This window comes from Typopeltis vanoorti, chromosome 5, assembly GCF_054136105.1.
Source record: "Typopeltis vanoorti isolate ZY-2024b chromosome 5, IOZ_Tvanoo_1.0, whole genome shotgun sequence".
Classification (NCBI taxonomy): Eukaryota; Metazoa; Arthropoda; class Arachnida; order Uropygi; family Thelyphonidae; genus Typopeltis; species Typopeltis vanoorti.
Window position 1 is genome coordinate 73995001 of NC_143553.1, and position 19837 is coordinate 74014837.

General features: G+C 35.4%; 1 protein-coding gene across 4 annotated transcripts in view; it reads left to right on the forward strand.

The window, feature by feature from the left end:
• LOC150106534 (uncharacterized) overlaps positions 1-19837 on the forward strand; it is a 355589-nt gene that overhangs the window by 150841 nt on the left and 184911 nt on the right. For all 4 annotated transcript variants that reach the window (XM_090393178.1, XM_090393180.1, XM_090393177.1 and 1 more), the window contains exons 4-5: positions 14666-14764; positions 17973-18057. In XM_090393178.1, coding sequence (XP_090249304.1) covers positions 14666-14764; positions 17973-18057 — 184 coding nt within the window. The remainder of the gene's footprint in view (positions 1-14665; positions 14765-17972; positions 18058-19837) is intronic.

The window sequence follows — 19837 nt, forward strand, 5'->3', positions numbered from 1 at the left end:
GGAAGATCCTTAAGCTCCTCACGTCGGCGACGGGAATCGAACCTAGGACACTCCTTTCCCAGGCATATGGTTGCGAAGCGCAAAGCCACTAGACTAACTGCGCGATTAGTTTTTGGTAATTATGTAAGAAGAATATAACATTCTTTTAACCGCGCATATACGAGTAATTCATTGTCCATAAGTTTTTTTTTTCCCCTTCAGAATGTTTTTTCATCGGTACCTCACTAGGTGAGTACAAGAAGGATGGGTCATTTCGCTAAGAGAACAAATGCTAACGTATGCCAGTAAAAATGTATAAGCATGCATATGCTATACATTTTTACTGGTTTCTGATATCAATTGATATTAGAAACCAGTATTTCTGATATCAATTGATGTTAGAAACCAGTATTTCTGATATCAATTGAATCAGAAACTGCCAACATGTGATCTCCCTTGGTGGTGGTGGTTGGGGGGGGGGAGAGGCAAATGTCTCCTGTCTGCGATCATGGCAGTGTACTTATGGCAGATTACAGAATATTACTTAATACTATTTGATTCTGCCGCATGGGTCCAGAATTGCGTCTTTGTGTTGTGGCTGAAATAGCTCAGTCACCAGAGTATTGTACAAAATGTTCGGGAAGTTTGAGTATATTTTGTTTAAAAAGATCATTATATATATTATAAGAGTTGGTGCTTTCCGAATACACTTCCATTATACATGTAAGATTGAGGTATCTTGAAGGAAGAAAGAGTTACTTTGCCTGTTTCATCTCTCTTAGAAAATTTTCTCCACACCCTCCAAAGTTTCGTTTGTTTTTGGTCGTAAATTTCATGACTTCATTTTTACAACTCGTGCATGGTGCATCATTAGAAAGTAATTGTATTATGGTTTTCAGGTTTTCATTGATGTGAGAAGTTTCGAATATTAATTCGCATGCTTCTCGTTGCCATCACCAAGATTTTTTCAGGCGCATAGAAGAAGAGCATGCATGAACAATTTTGCTTTCATGACTCTTGCTAACCAGTATTTAAAATGACGTTAATAAATATTTATTTATTATATAAGAAATTATACACCAGAAATAAATATTTCCGTTGTATTATTTTCCTGTCTACAAAAATATTATAATTTACTGAAAATGTAAACTTGACGAAGGAACACGAGTCATTGATTCCACTAATGTAACGAGCTTCATCTGTTAGAAAAAAAAAATATTAAGGATATCACATGACGATCATTTTGTACGATATGGTCTGTCGATAACGTTCCACAATTCTTAAGAGGCACTTGCGAGTTTTCTTACCAGTGCACTCAAAACATTGGAGACAGATTGCAGTTGCTATTCATTAGAAAATTGGGAGGAGTAATAAAATGATTTCGGTGTAGTTATATTTTTCATGCATTTATAATTTCTGATATTTAGATTTCTAGTTATTTTATTCTACACTCATCAGCTTTGGTTCTCCCACCTCTCAACCTACAGGTTGCTGCAGCTTCGACACCCACTCTCGCTTGAAGATTTGTGAATGTTTTTAGGTGCTAGATGATTTTCGTTGCCTTGTGATGGAAGTCATCACCCCTCTATTGGAAAGTTAGAGTGACTTGAAAAACGGTTTCACATGTATTCTCAGGAGAAGGGTTCCCGAATTATCTAATTTCCAGCCAACTCACTTGCAACTTTTCACGGATAGTATTGTCATAAAAATCCTATTTTTAGTATAGTTTTTTAGGACAATAATTGTGCTCACTTTTTTCATCCCGCTGATCCCACTCCCACCCACACACTGTGGGTCCCAAAATTCTGTTAATCTCTTGAAAGCTAATAAATAGCACTATAATAATATGTATATAAGATAGCAAGTGTTTGAAGTACTCAGATGAACCAGGCTCCAGTAGAGGATATAATAGAAAGATATTGAAGGAGAGGATGAAAATATTCTAAAAATCCATTTTTTTTACTATTAATGTAGAAAATGTGGAATGGCTAATAACGGATTATAGAAGCGATGAATTTATGTAATTTAAAAAATAATTAGCTAGATATTATGGGTGGAGGATAAGCTGATTAAAGTTTATCTTAACGACTGTCTAATTTAGCTGCGTTGAACATGACAACGCAGGTGTTTGGATATAAATGTGTGTAGAAAAAAGATGTCCGAGTATTAAGAGAAGCAGAAGAGCTGAGAATGAACTTACGCAAGCCAATCGGTGCATGGTTAGTGACTTTTGTGATATACGTATTGGTTTGATCACAGTGATGATTAGCCAATATACAGTTCACCTGCTGTTCGGTTATTTATTTATTTATGATTATTAGTTTTTCTTTCCAGAATCAGCTAGTTGGACTATGATTGTGGGGATTGGTTTACCTGCTTGTGCGCTGTTCCCCCCCCCCCCTTCACAAATTGATGGAGTTCATTCCTCGCCATAGATGGCCTTATGCCTCCCAGTGGAAGATAATAGTAAATTATCTTCCACTGGGAGGTAATACCAATATGTATATAAAATTAACATAACAATCGTGTGCTTCCTCATCATACCGGTTTTTCGATTTCCAGTAAGATGCCTTGGTCTTATCTAAAATATATTCTCACTCCCGTAGTCATCTTGCTAACTAGATGCAAAAGAATTTTAGGAAGGGAAAAAAAAACAACATTATTACAATTGCACTTTAGTATCTTTCGATATGAAAACAGAAGAATATGTTGAAAGTGATATATTTTTTTTTTCTTAAAACAGTTGACTTGATAAGTTATGAGAATACAACCATCGGCATCAGACTTTTCTTGGTATGTGCTCTCAAAAGTCAAGTCTCAAGTCTGGTCAGGAACTCTGCCCAGCAGCCAGTATTCCGCATATGCAGAATACAAGTTTCTGATGTAGGATTACTGTAATATTAAGAAGATAATTTTGACCCTCGTAAGGTTTATGCCTGGTCTTTACTTGAGAACCAACAGTTCGAAACTGTTGTCAGGCTATTGAAATCTTAATAGCACCATTAAACGGCAAACACATGGGCTCCTGGGCAAAGTCCGTGTCTTTTAAGTAGTGCAAACCAAGACAACTCCGATGCCAAATGTTGTATTTCCATAAGGTCTCAAATCATTTTCGAAACTAAGTTTCGAAAAGGGCCTCATATTTGGCTTTTGAAATGATGGATTCATAATATGGGATATTATAAAACTTAAATTACCAAACGGAAGCTTCCAAGCCTTTTTTCTCAATTCGCGGCTATATACGAGTATATTTATTTTTCACATGGTGAAATCTTCAAACCCATAATTGCTATGTATGAAGAAGGTACCACACCGATTCCTTGCGTAACTTTCTCTAATCAATGTCACTGTCACACTTCTAGTTTCTTCCCTCTACTGTTTCCTTTCTCACTGATATGTTCCTTACCTCTCCCAGTTATGCCAACTCTAATGAGTTATTCTTCGCAGGGGCGAATTCTCTATGCTTGCTGCCCAAGCTCATTAATTGAGAAAGAAGTACTATTTATTTGTTAATAAATGCATGCATTTATAAGCATTCCATTTAGGCTTTTATTTTTGTAGACAGAAGACCTGTTATGCTTGCGCTGCAATAATTGAGCTTTGCGTTGTGTATCGAAGGCCGATGTTTACTCGTCTAGTTAAAGCTACCTTGGCTTGCTCGGTTGTGGGAGCCTCCAGGTCTTCGCTGCAGCACTATGATTTCATGCGTGCGCATAGCCATTTCCGCTCCCTTCACATCGTCTTAAACACAAGCCATACGCAGTCAAAGTAGCTCTAGCCAGTGAGCTTCAGCCAGCCTTTACAGGTATGCGTGTTGCTTGGGAAAATTAAGTTTCAACCAACTTTTTATGACGATGTTATTGACCAGTTCATAAAGAAGAACCGTAAGGTACATACATTTCTAAATATATAGTTTTAAATGGTCAGTAATTCATTATTCCGCTAATCAGACTTCAATCATACCTCTCACTTCCTGAATGACAAGCGTGAATTTCAAGAGCAGCATTCGCCCCTGATTCTTCTTTATATTTTATGCTTTATTGGTCGTTTTAAAAATACTGATTAGTGATTGGAGAAGTAGCTTCGCCCACATACCTTAATAATTACAGTATCGGCATCGACTTTTCACTACTTTGTAACTTTATTATTCATTTGAAACGTAGCCAGAGCTGTTATTAACAGCTACAGATAAAAATTTAACCTCAAAATTTGCATTCTTTTCAACACACTTTCGTTTTGATGCAGTACACGAAATATGTATATATATTACACTCGCATGTTTCATTTGTTATGTGGAGAGTAATAGATTCCACAACTGTAAGGGAAAAAGAAGAAAAATAGAATATGTTCAGCATGAAAATTACTATACCATACTATATTAATCAATAAATGTATATTTTTTTATTTGTTAGCTCTGTTAGATGACGGTATGAGTGCTTACTATTTCTCTCATGAATTTAAACAATTATTCTATTCCATCGTTCAGCCTTCCCCCTCCCCCATTTTCTTATATAAGTATGTTAATCTGATCATCAAATGTGTTCATTTAGTCAAGATTTCTTTTATTTAAAGGCGAGTTAGCAATCTAAATATGCTAACTCGCCTTTAAAGCGCATGTAATTCACAGATATTACACACAAACGTATCATATTCTTAAATTACCTCTTTAACAAGTTAATCTAACGATAACTCGTTGGTGCGATTGCTGTATCCTCACTTAACTTGCGCTATAATCTCTCCTTAATTGCTGTCCAATCATTTTCGTTTGTCAAAAGTCGTATAAGATCATTATACAGATCATTATTATAAAGCGAGTTTTCTTATCCACTTTGTTTCCTCTAACATTGCTTTGTTATTTTATTTTATGATAATCCTACCCCCACAAAAAGTTGAAACTAGCACATTATTGCGATGGGTTACTTGTTAATCACATAACTCATCCAAGCATCTAGTTAATTATTATGCAGTGTGTATTTTATTTCTTGCAGACACTGCCTCCATTGTAAGAACAGAACATCACAAAAATATCTGCCGTGGTTGTAAACTGGTAGTACTGACAGATGCCATTTAGAATAAGCTGGAAACTTTATTCTGAAAAATGATTTTGCTACATCTTCAAACCCGTAATAAAGAGCTAATGTCACATAGGATGATAAAAATCATCTGATGCTGTTTTATCACGATCATCTTAATAAATTTCCAGCTAGAAAATGTCTAATTCGTATTCGTGTATTGGTTACAAGCGAATGCTTTATCCACACAGCTGGCTGACAGAAATATCGACATCCGTTAGCTGTTTCGACTTGCAGAAATTAAATTTCATTCAGTCTACGCATTAATTTCTCATGAACAACTGTTTGCTTTGTATAAATTCCATGTAGGGTAGAGGCCTTACATCTAAGTATACTAAATCATCCCTCTCCATTACAATTGCTGAATTTCTAGCCTTTTTAAGAGAAAAAATTCCTTTTTCTCTTAATTCTTATATGGACATTTTTCAGATGAATCCAGCTGATCATAGCTGATCTATAATTCTGCTAGTTTCTTCATAGCATAAGTAAGCAAAAACTAGTTTCTACCGACTCATGGTGTCCAGCTTCATTTCCCGACTTGCGTTTTTATTCGTTCCTTCATCTTCCCTCTCCCTCCATTCTTTGAAATAACTTTTCGTATTATCCAGTAATTTCACATTTGGAATAACTTATCCATATTACTCGCAAATGCAACCATGATCATTTTAATCTAATATTAGTAAAGTTCTTTTCTCTTCCTTATCCATCTGCAGTATATGACAACTCATGCTTACAATCCTTCATATGCAAGATTATTAAAATTCTACTGAGCACGTGCTGACGTGTTGAAATCTTAATAGTAGGAATAAAAAAATCAGCTAGTTTTTATCCGTACTTTAATTAATAAGAGGAGTGAAACAGAACACGAAAAGAAAAAAAAAACATTAAGGCAAGTGCATCAAACTCGCTGTTTGCCACACTAATCTCATATCTGTATGTAATGGTCTTGTTTTGCTCCGGATAAATGTAGTGCAATCACGATGACGACACACGATATTTGTTCTTCGGTTGGGAAGATCTGGGTTTGATCCAAGACGAGAGGAACTTCAAGGGCTTTTCACTGAAGGTAAGTTAGCCAGTACTGTGTTGAGGCGGCAATTTCTCCTCCCAAAATGAAAATTTATCATTAGTAGACGTAATGTACCGGACTCATAAGTCTTAGTTGCCAGATTGTCAACAACCATTCATAATCCAACAACGTTTCTTTTTCAAAGCTTCCACACGATATTCCCCAAAGACTACAACTTCCAGCTATTCAAAAAGAAAACACCTGCTGTCTTCTTAGTTTGTAGCTCGCACTCAGCATTGTTGAAGTTTTGCAATCCCTCGCATACACATGTGTGAAATTGATATAGCAGACAAGTTAGAAAATGTACCATAACATTGTAGATGTGTTCATGATATTCTTCTTCTTCTTAAGGTGCCATCTTCTATCGAAGGTCAGCGACCATTTTGGCGAACAAACTGCGTTCTTCGTTAATCTGAGTAGTTGTACGCTGCTCTTTCCTGTCCAAGGAATTAGAGAATCATTATTTTTCTCCAATTTTAAGGAAAATAAAAATTGCAGCACAATTTTTCCTCGAAGTCTTAAAAGAAGGTCTCAATTAAAGAGGCCTCAATTAAAGAAGATTAGTGCGAGATTACGGTCACCCGGCTCGAATAATATTTCAAAGGAGCGGTTATAAACGTCATTGTCAAAGAATAATTTTGACAATGGTGATTTTCTGCATACTTCAGTCACTGATGCAGTGAAAACTGCATTTTGGTCTTTGTGGAAAGGGAAAATTATTATTATTTTTGTCCAATTTTAACAAAAATAAAAATTGCAGCACAATTTTTCCTGGAAGTCTAAAGTGTAATCCACAGTATACGTCCTCGATTTGTTTATGAAGACTGGCGAACCGATATGAAGCTTATAGATACTGTTCAGTTGCAAAACCCGTCTTCAAGGTTCTTAGAGGGAAGATTGTGTATTATATTCTACCTTGTCGAACTTACAGCTTACACCCATGCACAAACACATACACCTATTTTCGAAAGAAAAAAAAAAAAATGGCTACATTGTCATCTAGAAGAACAACCCCTTTAAAGCATTTACCGGTGATACTATTTACAATGCAATGCCTTCAAACGCCCTTGGGTGGTGATGACACGGGTAAAAGATTGATGCTTAATGACTAATGAGTAATCGGCGGCGTGCCTGTATAATTGCTGATATAAAAACAATTTAGAAAATCATGAAAAAAAATAGCGGGAAGACACACAAGAACGTGATCAACAGCAACTATAGTCCTGTCATTTAGTTGGGAAGAAAGCATGAAGAGCTTGAAGTAATTCATTTAATAAATGATTAAAAGTAAATAAAAAAATTGCTGCTGCAATGAAGTTGATATTAAAGTATTGATGTTCTGATTGGTGATTCGGCTATTTTTTTTAATTTCAACTACGTTACTTACCCTAATGTTCGCCAGTGTGGTGTTTACCACCAAATTAAACCCAGTTTTTTTTATTTTTGTTTATTTTTTTAAGAAAAAATTACGATTTTGACTGAGATAAGTTTACTTACAAGAAGTTATATTTATCATACACAAATAGAAAATAGTTCATAACCATATTTTTACTGTGAGACTACTCGATAACAGTTTGTAAAGCAACCACGAGTCAATATGTACTTCTTCCCCAGGAAGTGTATTAGGGGATATTTAGAACAACTTCTAGAAATGATCAGCTGCTCTTATTATACAGATAGCTAGGTCATTGAAGATATTTTAAGTGAAAGCTTTTGTTTGCTTATTTTAGAATAAAATATAGGGTTCTAGTTTATTTATATGATAATCTTGCCCGTGAAAGATTGTCAAATTATAGATAAATATAAACGAACAAAAATAAATATACACAAAGAAAGCATCATCATCAAATTCCTGCCATGTACCCTCAAGGAGGTCTACAGGATATGATAGTACTACATGAAAAATTCACATCATTACTAACTTCCTATCTACAATTTTCCTCCAAATCAGTCTGTTACTTGTCAAGACTCCAACATTATCAGATCTTATATTTCTATCGTCTAAGGCACTTTGTATACCGTATCAGTCCACCTATATCTTGGTCTTCCTCTGGGTCGTTTTCCTGCCAACCTGGCAGAGAACACTTGTTTTGCTAATCTTTCCTTGCCCATTCTGTTTAAGTGACCATCCACCTGAGATTTGCTCTGCTAACGCATTCCTGGATGCTAATAATGTCGAGTTCTTTCCTAATATCCTTGTTTTTTAATATGATATTGCCATTGATGCTCTCTTCACGCCTCTAATCTTTCTCGGGACTCTGATATCTGCTGTCTCTAGTCTTTGGTCAAGTGTTTTACTTCTGACCCAGCTCTCAAATCCATAAGTTAATATTGGTTCGAACACTGTTTTGTATACAGCTAATTTAAAGAAAGCATTGATTAATTTAATAAGATGTAAGGCGCTTCTTAGTTTGACTTCGTAAGTCTATATCTGTATTTTCTTGCATGATCACTGGATTTTTTTTTAAGGAATTACTGATGTTCAAAAATTCGTTCTCTGCAATCCAGGCATGCTTGCAAGAAGTTATATGACATCGAGAAACATCCTTCCTTAATATACAGTATGTACGCATATGCATACATTTAAAGTTAAAATTATCTATGGCATTCCTGCTATACATAATTCTCTTAAGTCTGTTCCACAGCAGTGTTATGTAGTTATTTTAGAAAGTTTTCAGTGTACTCAATAAAATCTCCGTTTTGATAGAAATACAATTTCTCTTTCGTCGACTTTCTCAAATGGTAAGAAGAATTTCTTTTTTAAGGACACGCGGATATCTGTCACGAGTGCAAGGAGGAAATGTCACACCGAATCAGGAGAGGAAACAAGACTTGATGACTGTTTCGGTCATTTGATGGGAGACCTGTCGTCGTCATTATTGTGTAGTGGCATTAGTTTGCATTTGGGATGGGAATCAGCAGATTTAAATATGTGCAATGTTGTTCGGATTACCTTATAAATGCTATCATTTCATTATCTAAGAATTATAACAGCGAGAATTGACAAGATTAAAATCCAAGCCGCTGTAACTCCTGGTCTAGGAATATTATTGGTATCGCATTAGCTTGTCTATGATATAATAGCTAATGTTATATCAGTAAAGCACCAGATCATCTTAATGAAGGAAAAGCAGTTTTAAATTAGCGAAAAATGACCGGGAGGGAACTTATTTGCAAGCATCTTTATAAATTGCAACCTTGAACGGATTTTGATTAAATTTGAAACATTGTTGTTCCTTTCGTCTGAAAATTTCAGCACAATCACGGAAGGTTCTTTGCCCTCTCTACAGATAATACTTCAGGTCGCATGGTTCAACCGATCGATTGGTTTGCCTGTTTCATTCAGTCTCAGAGGTGGCAGGGTTTTCCTTCCCAGGCGGAATCTCGGGTTTTTCATTCCGCATCACATACAAACTGGTGAGAGAACATACGTCCGTTACAAACACAATACTCACTCATCACCACAGACTTGGTTGTTTTAGGGTAATCTGAACAGCTAGTTTATCTCATCTAAACAAAACTGACGTCTCAGAATAACCATGCTTCATTTATCTTGTCTGCACAAATATGTATTATATATTTTGATGTCATTTGTCTTTTTTTATCATGCCATACGCTAAATAAATAAACCATTTCACATGGGTGGAAGAGGAGAGGAGTTACCCAAGCACTGAGAAATTTATGAACTTGGATTCGGTTTAGAAACGGCTACTTGGCTCACATTGTTTTAGTTGCTGAGAATTTAAATCCTCCTCATAATTTCTGAGAACTCAGTAACAACAGTAAAAAAACAATACAAGAATTAAAAAAATCTCGAATCAGATGTCATCGTATTACCTAGTAATAACTTACTATAAGTTTACGACATTTCATATGCGGAATTCGCATAAAACAAAGCAGGGAAAATAGATCAAAATACCTTTAATAGATTTTAAAGAGAACGTCTTTAAAATTATCTGACATCGTCAGATAAAAAAAAAAAAAAACCACTAAAAACCAAAACACCAAAACAGTTATTTAAAAAAATCCAAAGATAAGAACAAAGTCGCTTTTAGGTGATTGCTGTAATTTAGATTAGATCTGATGAGTGTGGTAAAAAAAAGCAAAAGCGGATTATGAAAGGAAACTAGCTATGCAAGCTAAAGAGAATACCAAACAGTTCTTTCAATATGCTGCAAGCAAAAAAAAAAAAAAAACTGTACACGGCAAAATGATTTTAAGGAATGACGATGGTAAGGAGGTCACTGAATCAGTCGATATAGTGGAATTACTGAGCGAGCACTTTGCTAGAGTATATCATCCAGGTGGTGACATTGACAAAATGAAGGAACCATTAGTTTATACGGGAATTGTGATGAATGAAGTGGAGGTGAATAGTCTATTACAGAACCTTAATCTGAATACATCTGTGAGATTGGATAGTATACCGGCACGGGTCATGCGTGAAGCGGCTAAAGAATTATCAGTGACCTTGACCATGTTGTTTAATCTGAGTCTCGGGTCTGGTTTAGTCCCGAAGGTGTGGAAAGAGGGGAAAATAGTTCCACTGCATAAAGGAGGATCCAAGACTACTGTTGCAAATTACCGACCGATCAGCATAACAGGAGTCGTTGTCAAGGTCTTGGAGAAAGTAGTAAAGGGAAAAATACAGGAATGGATTGATGAAAATGAGATACGGTACGGGGGACAGCATGGCTTTGTGAAGGGTAGATCATGCCTCAGTAACTTGCTCAAGTTTTATAACAAGGTGACGGCTGAACTGGATAAGGGAAATGGGTTTACAGTGATACTGCTGGACCTGGCTAAGGCATTTGACAGGATACCACATGGAATTCTAATCCGTAAACTACTACATATGGGAATGGATACAGGGTTGGTGAGATGGATAGGTGGGTGGTTGATGGAGAGATATCAGAGAGTAGTTTATTCAGGAGTAGAGTTCAAAAGACGGCCTGTGACTAGTGGTGTGCTGCAGGGTTCTGTTCTTGGACCACTGCTGTTTAATTTGTTCATTAACGATATAGGGAAGGATCTAAGAGGAACAGTTCATTTGTTCGCTGATGATGCAAAGTTGGGTTGGGCAATAGTGAATGCAGAAGATGTCAAAATCTTGCAGGACGACTTGGATAGATTGGAGTTCTGGGCTAAGGAGAATGGATGTTAATTTAATGTGACAAAATGTAAGGTTATGCATTTTGGGGTGAAAAGATTAGCAGCAGTATACTACATTGGTGGAACTGTACTCCAGGAGATTGATGAGGCCAGGGACTTGGGAGTGTTGGTGGATAGGGAGATGAAGTTTAGGGGGAAACATTGCAAAAGTGGCTAAATCAGCTCATCGACTCATTTGGTTGTTGAAAAATACTTTGACGAGCAGAGACAAGCAAGTTATTGTACCTCTGTACCGAGCCTTGATAAGACCTCATCTCGACTACTGTGCCCAGATTTGGTCACCTAGGTTTCTTCTTGATGGGGAGGAGGTGGAGAGGATCCAGAGGCGAGTGACTAAGATGATAGCAGGTCTATGGAATGAACCATATGAGAACAGGTTGAAGATTTGTGAGTTTCAGAAATTAGTTAATATGCGGAAAAGGGGAGATATGATTGAGACATACAAATTGCTAAAGGGTTTATATAGGATTAATTCAGAGGATATTTTTGAGATCAGGACTGGTGGTGGGAGAACTAGGGGACACCTATGGAAGCTGGGAAAGAGTGTGGTTAGCAAGGGTGTTAGAGCTGGATTCTTTACTTTTAGAGTGGTAAAAGAGTGGAATAAGCTGCCAGAGTCTGTTGTGAGTGCTATGACGGTGAGTGAGTTCAAGGCAAGGTATGATAGATACTGTGAGAATGTCGAATAGTTGTGTGGACATGATGTTTAGGGCCTACCTCGATAAGTCTAAGGACTCCCTGGAGTCGGCCGTAATAATAATAATCTGATGAATGACATTTTTTTAATGTGCAGAATAAGGCATTCGTTCTTTAGATTACCATGTTTTTTTTACATATTGGTTTCTGATTTTGTTTTTTAATCCCGATGATATCAGAAAATTGGCAACAAAATATGTAGATGTTTTCCTTTTTAAAACCTATTAAAATATTTTCAATTAATGTATTCCCGATATCTTACTGTTAATTACAACAGTTTCACTGTCCATTCAGAATAGTAAAACTCGCTCGGTTTAATGTATAATTGGGTGCTGACACTTAAAGAAAACGAACATTATATTTTTCACTGAACGGTCGGAACTATTTTCCCATAATACTATGTTTTTATAATAATTATTTAATTGCTAGCAATAAATGCATGCAAAATAATTCATACTTTAAATAACTCATGAATTTCAAAGTTAAAATTTAGTGACTTTTAACCTTATAGTAATACAATGGGTGTGCTGCGGATTTTTGTTTCTATTTTTATTAATTTTATATATTCTTTTGTATTCTATTTTAGCGAACTAAAGTGGCTTGAAAAAGTCCATTGCATGAACTTTTTGAAGCCATTTTAGTTCACTAAATAAGCAGGACACTGGTTTTAATGATATCGGTTAATTTTGGCATTTATTTTATTTTCCATTATGTTAGCAAATGGACATCATTATTTTTTTCTTGCTCATAGAAGAAAACATTCAATGTAGAATGTTTACCAATTATTTCTTATAAAGCAAATATCACGGTGGTATTTCGGCGCACTTGACATCTTGCAATTTAACTTTCCCGTGCGCCATTGTACTTGAATACTCTTTTGCTCTATATCGAAGTTTATTTGGACTTGCTTTGTCCTACTTTCCTTTTATCTGATACAGGAAAGTGATAGCGGTCGGTGATAAAAGCAGCATTCAATACCTGCTTTCTTTCTTTTTGTTTTATTTATTTATTTTTTTAACTCTCTGAGAAGAATCTTTCTGGTGTACGGTTTCATGCAGCTAAGCACACTCCCTAGGGAGCTATGAGACAGCAGTCTAATGCCAGCGAAAGACCAATCAGTGTTTTCACATGGTTCTTTATTCTTGAACTTCCGGGTCGGATGTCGGGCGGACGATAGAGGGCACGGCCATGGAAGCAGTTACAAAAGATGCATTCATTTGTCTCTTTTTCGAATCACTGTTATTGGTGTTATCAGCAACACATGCATGCGTATACCGAGAAGCTGAACCTTGCAGAGATGGTGTCAGGCGATTTCCCAGTTGATGCGTGTGTGCATGTCTCTCTGCTATTATTGGATATCTATCTCACCGGGACATTGCTTTGTTTAGGAAAAGAAAGATCGATTTCATTCGTCCATTGTTAGTAAATATTTTTTCTTTCGTTTCCTTATATTTGTTTGGGAATATTTACCAGTTATTCCTTGTTGATATTAACACCAATAAGGAATCCTTAGCGCGCACACGAACAGAAAGGATTTTTCTTCTGTACGATAGCGTATGAATTGTTTATATATTTATAAAATTTCAGTTTTATCCTTAAGCAAAACAAAAGTACGTACAGGCAGAAATTTGATGTACTGTTTATTTGTTGATATAGAAATATCAACCAATAGATATAGATTAAGTCTATTTGTTGAGAGACAATAGACATATTCTAGAAAATAGACAACTTTACTCTTTGTCTTTCTTAGACAAACAGTAAAACGGTTTTTGTGTGTGTGTGCGCGCGCCCGTGCAATTTATTTTTGTTATATAAACTTTTCATCGCTTCAGCCTCTCGTCGTGGAGCGACTGAAATTCCTACATCTCCAAGTGGTTAATAAATAATGCTCTAAAGTTGTGTTTTCCAATTTTTACTTCCGAAGGACCTTATTTTCTTACTTCTATAAACTTAACTAATTCTTGTGTTGAGGTATAAGTCACCTTGAACATCAGCGAGTGTTTTTGAAAAGTAATGTGAAAATCGAACTTATTGGTTTCTCCCTTTTCTCAAAAGCTTTCAAAAATGTTTCTTTACTCAGATATTCATATGGTGAAAAGCTCCGCCACGTGTTATGTGCCGGTGCTTCTTACCAACTTTATCAACCCCGATTCTGTTAGATGCTGATAAGTACCAAACAAAATCGGAACTCAGGGATATCAGGAATGTTAGTCTGGACGTACCGTGCTAGTTATTCTTCGGCTCTGGCTAGACGAATGTTATTAAAATTTGGTATTGGGAATCCTTACAACAAAAGGTTGTTGAGCTGTCTCAGATTCGTTTCAATCGTTTGTATGGACAAAGTACAGTAAATTATAGCTGGCATCCTAAAAATATCGAATTTTATTACAGTTGATAATTCATACATCCAGAATAGAGTCCATTCAGTTCAATCCTGGCTTCGAATGTAGTCATTTTTATCTGAAAAGTGATTCGAAACAATTCCTATGTAGCTTGGTGGAGTTTAATGAAGCTTGCTGTTTGGAATCTACTAAAATATCCAGTCACTTCCCTTTTACATTTAATTACTGGAATCCATTAATAAGGTGCTCCCACTTAAAATGCTTAGTTTGTACAAGTACTTATATCATTCTGAATCAAATTAATAACAATTTTACCCGTCTTATTTTCTTTTCAGAGGACACTACATTTGGCTTCAGCTGGATAGAAGGGTTTTAGAGCACGACTTTCCCAAGAAAAATCCTCAGGGAACTCTAATTCTGTATTTTTTGGTGAAGTACGTATCGTATTATTTTTACCGTTAACATTAATGTTGCCTCTCGTATAAATATTTTTTAACACGTTCATTGCCAAGCTGAAAATTGGAATTTCGTGTGGTGGCCAAATTTTTTTTTATTGTTCTATTTAGTTAGCGACGTCCACGCGATAACGCGTGAACGACCGCTCGATGAGAGCACACGGTATCGCGTGATTGTCTATGAACGTGTTCAACAATTTAAATAATATGAAACGAATGGGAAAAAAAAAACGAAATTAACATATTTCATGGCTATTCGCCTATTGGTGCTGCAGCGGATGCTGTTTTACTGTTTAGTAGCCTCAGTATTTGTATAAAAGTTTATGGATAGCAGCATTTGGCGAATTACTAAAGGGATTTTTTTCATGCGTATATAAAGCAAGCCATAAGACAGTCGCTTCTTTCAAAAGGCCTAAATTACCAAAAGTCCACTAAACGCATTAAAAATATCGAAAGCAACTACTATGTCTCCAATAGTAGTTGATTGGTGGTAGATAATCATCAGTATTGATAATAATCGATACTGATTATTATCTATTGAAAGGTTGATTTCCAGATAGAGCACCGTTAGTATATTTCATCACATTTTTTTTTTTAAATCGAAGTGAGAGCAATACGTTGAATGCATCTGCAGTGTTGATTATTGCATACAAGAAAAATTAATATATTGCAAATTTGAAGCATGATACTGTTATATAAACACGAATGAGGTGAAGACTATTATTATATTAGCAGCAGTAATCCAGAGCAAGAACGATTCGCTTGAAGGGAGGAAAGAGAACTTTATTTTCACTTTTAGCTGGTATTGAGCATCTTGGATTGTGGAGTTAAACGGAGTTTTTTCCCCAAGAAAGTTACAATGGTAACTGTTAGTAGGTTACAACTATCAATCTCTTACAGCTTGAAGAGCAGGCATTTTTTTTTTTTTAAGCAGACAATAGCAATTTAAAATGAAATACTTAAAATGCATCTTAATCAGTAAGACAAAAAAAAAAAAGGAATATTCCATAATCATCCAAGATGCATATTCTAAAATTAAATAGAGAAGGATGAAAGTGTTGTTAAATAAATTAATGACAGCCAAATAGTTCAGAACTAAATGCGTATTCTTTTCACCATAATCGGAGGAATTTTTGTGCTGGTTCAGATGCGCAATAAACAGGAACGATCTTATCTAGTGATATGAATAGTATTCGCTCTTTTTTTTTTTTTTTTATCTCAGGACAAGGCTATTACAGTCCGAATGCACCAGATGATGCCGATCCATTGCTTAAGCATTGAAGATACCTAAAGCCCTTTAGATGCGGACGCTTCAAGTCGATGTAACACGCTAATAATAGGGGCAGAATTTCCTAAGATATCGTCATATAGCAAGTCTGGAATTATCTACAGAGGAGATACAGGTTCCTTAAACCTACGAAAAAATACTGAAGAATAATTTTGATTTTTTTTTTTAAATGCCGTACATTGAAATAAGCAGCGCACGCGCACACACACACACACACAAAATGCGAAACTAAAATAATTAACATTGTATAAATTATTGAGTTACGTTCAAATCACTAGAGGAATGGGGGAAATCCTGGCAGTCTGTCATTAGATGACCACCGATGTAGATTGTTAATGCAAAGCAGGAAATAGGATTGAGGGGTGGATGTGACAAATAATTTTAGTAAGGTTCCAGAAATCATGGCTATTATTTGTGACTGATAAAAAAAAAAGAAAAAAGTTCCGGTTTTTGGCCTTTCAAAATCAGTTGAATCTTAATAAATAAAAAAAATGAATCTGAATAAGAATTCGATGCCCCACATCGTGGTCATATTTTATCAGAGGATAATATTCCGTGTTTCAAAAGGTTTTTGAAGGTGTCTTTTTGATAGTTTTGCTTTATCTTGATGCTAGCTTTCCTTATAATTGATGAATAATAATTTCGTTTATTAATTTATTTTTAAAAAAAAACAGTTTGTTTGGTTGACCGTTCTTTCCATTACACGATTTAAATATCTATTTCCACTTATTCTTTTCGAATGTTTATAAATGAATTCTGAAGGAAGGGTATTCTTCAGAGTAAGTATCTTTACAACCGGAACTTGGATTTTTTTTTAATTATTCAATTCAATTATTATTATTAATGGATGCTTTCTTTTGACGAGCTCCAGATATGTATGCACGGAGAGGAGCTCTAATTGCAATACGGCAATCGTGAATAACAGCCACTTTGCGTTAAATACATCTAACAGCAGATTAATGGAAGAAAATAATTTGTTTAATGCTAAATCAGCAGTTTCAAGGATCTTTATCGGTAGTAAAAATCATCCGAAAGAAATAAGAGGCCCGCCTCACTGAACTTAAGAGTAGGTGTGTACAAATATCACTCCTACACATCCGTGCCCACGTGAAACTTAATGACTTCAATCAGCCACATGCAGCGATTCGTAGCGTAGACTACCGCCATCATCATTTACTGCAATGAAGACATCCATAATGCCACAGATAGTAACTGTAGCTTCTTAAGATGCGTGGGCTCGTGAAAAATAGTAGACGGAAGAGAACTAATGGAGCAGAAAGGTGTTTTGTTCCTCTCTTTCTCGTCTCAACTGGCGGTAAGTATGCCGGCACGGCATTTTCTCCGTTCCATACGCTACCGCAGCAAGCCTCTAATGCACTTTTGCTCCCTTACTGAATCAGACGTGACCCAGCTGCGACCTACTTAATGTGTGTTTCCTTAATGACGCACTAAAGCTCCAGATTTCATCCTTCGACCTTCCTTTTCATCGTCTCCATAATTGGTTATGGGAAAGCTTTTTTTTTTTTTGTCGATTCTTCTTTTGTTTCCGTATATCTTAAGAAAATGAAGTAGGCGATTCATAATTCGCCCCGCTGTCTATTGTTGCACGCACAAATGTTTGAAGGTTGGTGACCTTTCTTCAAAAACTTTAGAAACAAATGAGCGATTCGCATGTTTTGTTTGTGTTTCTTTATCACACTTGACTAATAGCATTGTTCTGGTGAAACGGTGCACGTTATATATATATATATATATATATATATATATATATATATATATATTTATTTATTTATTTTTTTAAAAATTTTTTTAAATCCAGAAACATGATTGCTATTGACTGAATGTCACCATGTAAAGAAAGTTACATGATTTCTTAGTTTTTATTTTTATATCTTATAGGTATTTCGTTGAGCATATCACCCAACTTCGAGGATCTACTACAGTAGAAGCCTTTTACCTACAAGCTCAATCAGTCGTTTATAGGGTAAGTGAAATTTTCGCTTCTAAAACTTTAATTTTTTTTTATTTATTTCGTAATTTTCCAGTGCAGCTTTTTTAAAACTGAATTAAAAACGGATTCCGTTGTGATTTTAAAACCAACTAATTATTGCCTAATGAATTATCCACTTCAAATATTAACGAATTTTGAGTGTTCTATACTGTTTTAGGTGCACAGAACAAGCTTAATAAATCGCGCATATGTTGTTGCTTCATTAATAATGAAGCAATTCTGAACATCTTTTATTTTATGTCATGGCAGGGAACAGTAAAATATTTATTTTTGGATGGAGCGGAATTTACACTGAAATAAAAGTGTCATTTGAAAGAAAATGCCACCTGTCCTGTAGTTAAATTTTTATATCATACGGTTTCAAAATCTTTAACTTGGGGATCTCTGCTGGAACCTACAAAATCTCATTAAATTGTCGTACTCCGTCTGGCTTATTTTGGTTCAAAAATTCTCGAGATTGAGACAGCACTTCTCTAACTATTGAGGAATGCAAGAATACTCGTTTTACAAATAAAATAAATCATGTTAACACCCAACAAAAGCTTTTTATTTTTAAAATAATGCACCGTAAAAAGATTATATAAATTATATACATCACTATAGTTATTTAATTCTGATGGTTACCAGTATTAAATGTGTTTATTTATAAATTGAATTTTGACAAAATTTTCACATATTGGGTACTCTCGCTTGAGATAAATGTAATTAAGTGGAGTTGATTAATCAGAAAGCCGGTTACTTCGGAGTTACGTACTTTGCTTGGGGGAGGGACCGAAAATTAAAGGACAAGAATCTTTTTTGGGGTACAGATACAAAGGATTTCCATAAAGAGACTGTTAAAAAGGTACTCGCTTGATGAAATTTTGGATATAACTCGCAGATCCTTATGAATATCCTCACCAGTTCTCAAGGGTTTATCAGCCACCGTTTGAAAGAGAAATGCTGGTGTATTGTGTACTGGTTTTGTTCATCTGAGTACTTATCTGCCACTGTACATCGCAGTTGAATAACAGCTTAACAATTACGCTACGAAACTCCAATGCGGGATGCCTCAAAAGTTTGTGGGCTCAGGAACCTACAACAGTTATAAAGGGGCCCCTGTAAAGCTCTTATGGCGACCCTGCTGAAAGCCTGTTTTCGGAGAGGCACAAGTTATCTCCCACTCATATACACTGGGAGATAACTGGTCCGAAAAATAAAGTTTTGATATACATAAATTTATACACTCATCTACAGCCGATAAGTCAAATGGTGATAAATTCCCACACGCTTTGCGGATGACCAGCTGTTATACTACAAAAACGATATCTGCTGGTAGAAAACGTTACTGAAAATACATAACTGCCTAAATAGAGTAGCTACCTTGTTTTCCTTCCAGTGCAATTGTTACGTCATCTAGTGCAGTGATATTCAAACTGTGTTCCACGGAACACTTTTTGGGGTTCCGCAAAAATATTTTAAATAAAATTCTAATTTTTGTAGTTGTCATTTTAATTTTTCAGAGCATATTCACAATCAGTTGTTAGTTAATTAAATTAAATCCTTACTTAAAAAAAAGTTCAGTCAGATTTTTAGATATCCGTACAAAGTATGCTCTTCCCAGAATATATACTTTCTTGCCATGCTGCCGAATTGTGTTTCCCGTAAAACAGTTTAACTGTTTTATTATAATCCTTATTTTAATAAATCCTGATTTTTTGATATTGTTACTGTTTTTTTTTTAAATAAAATATTAAAATTCAATATACTTAAT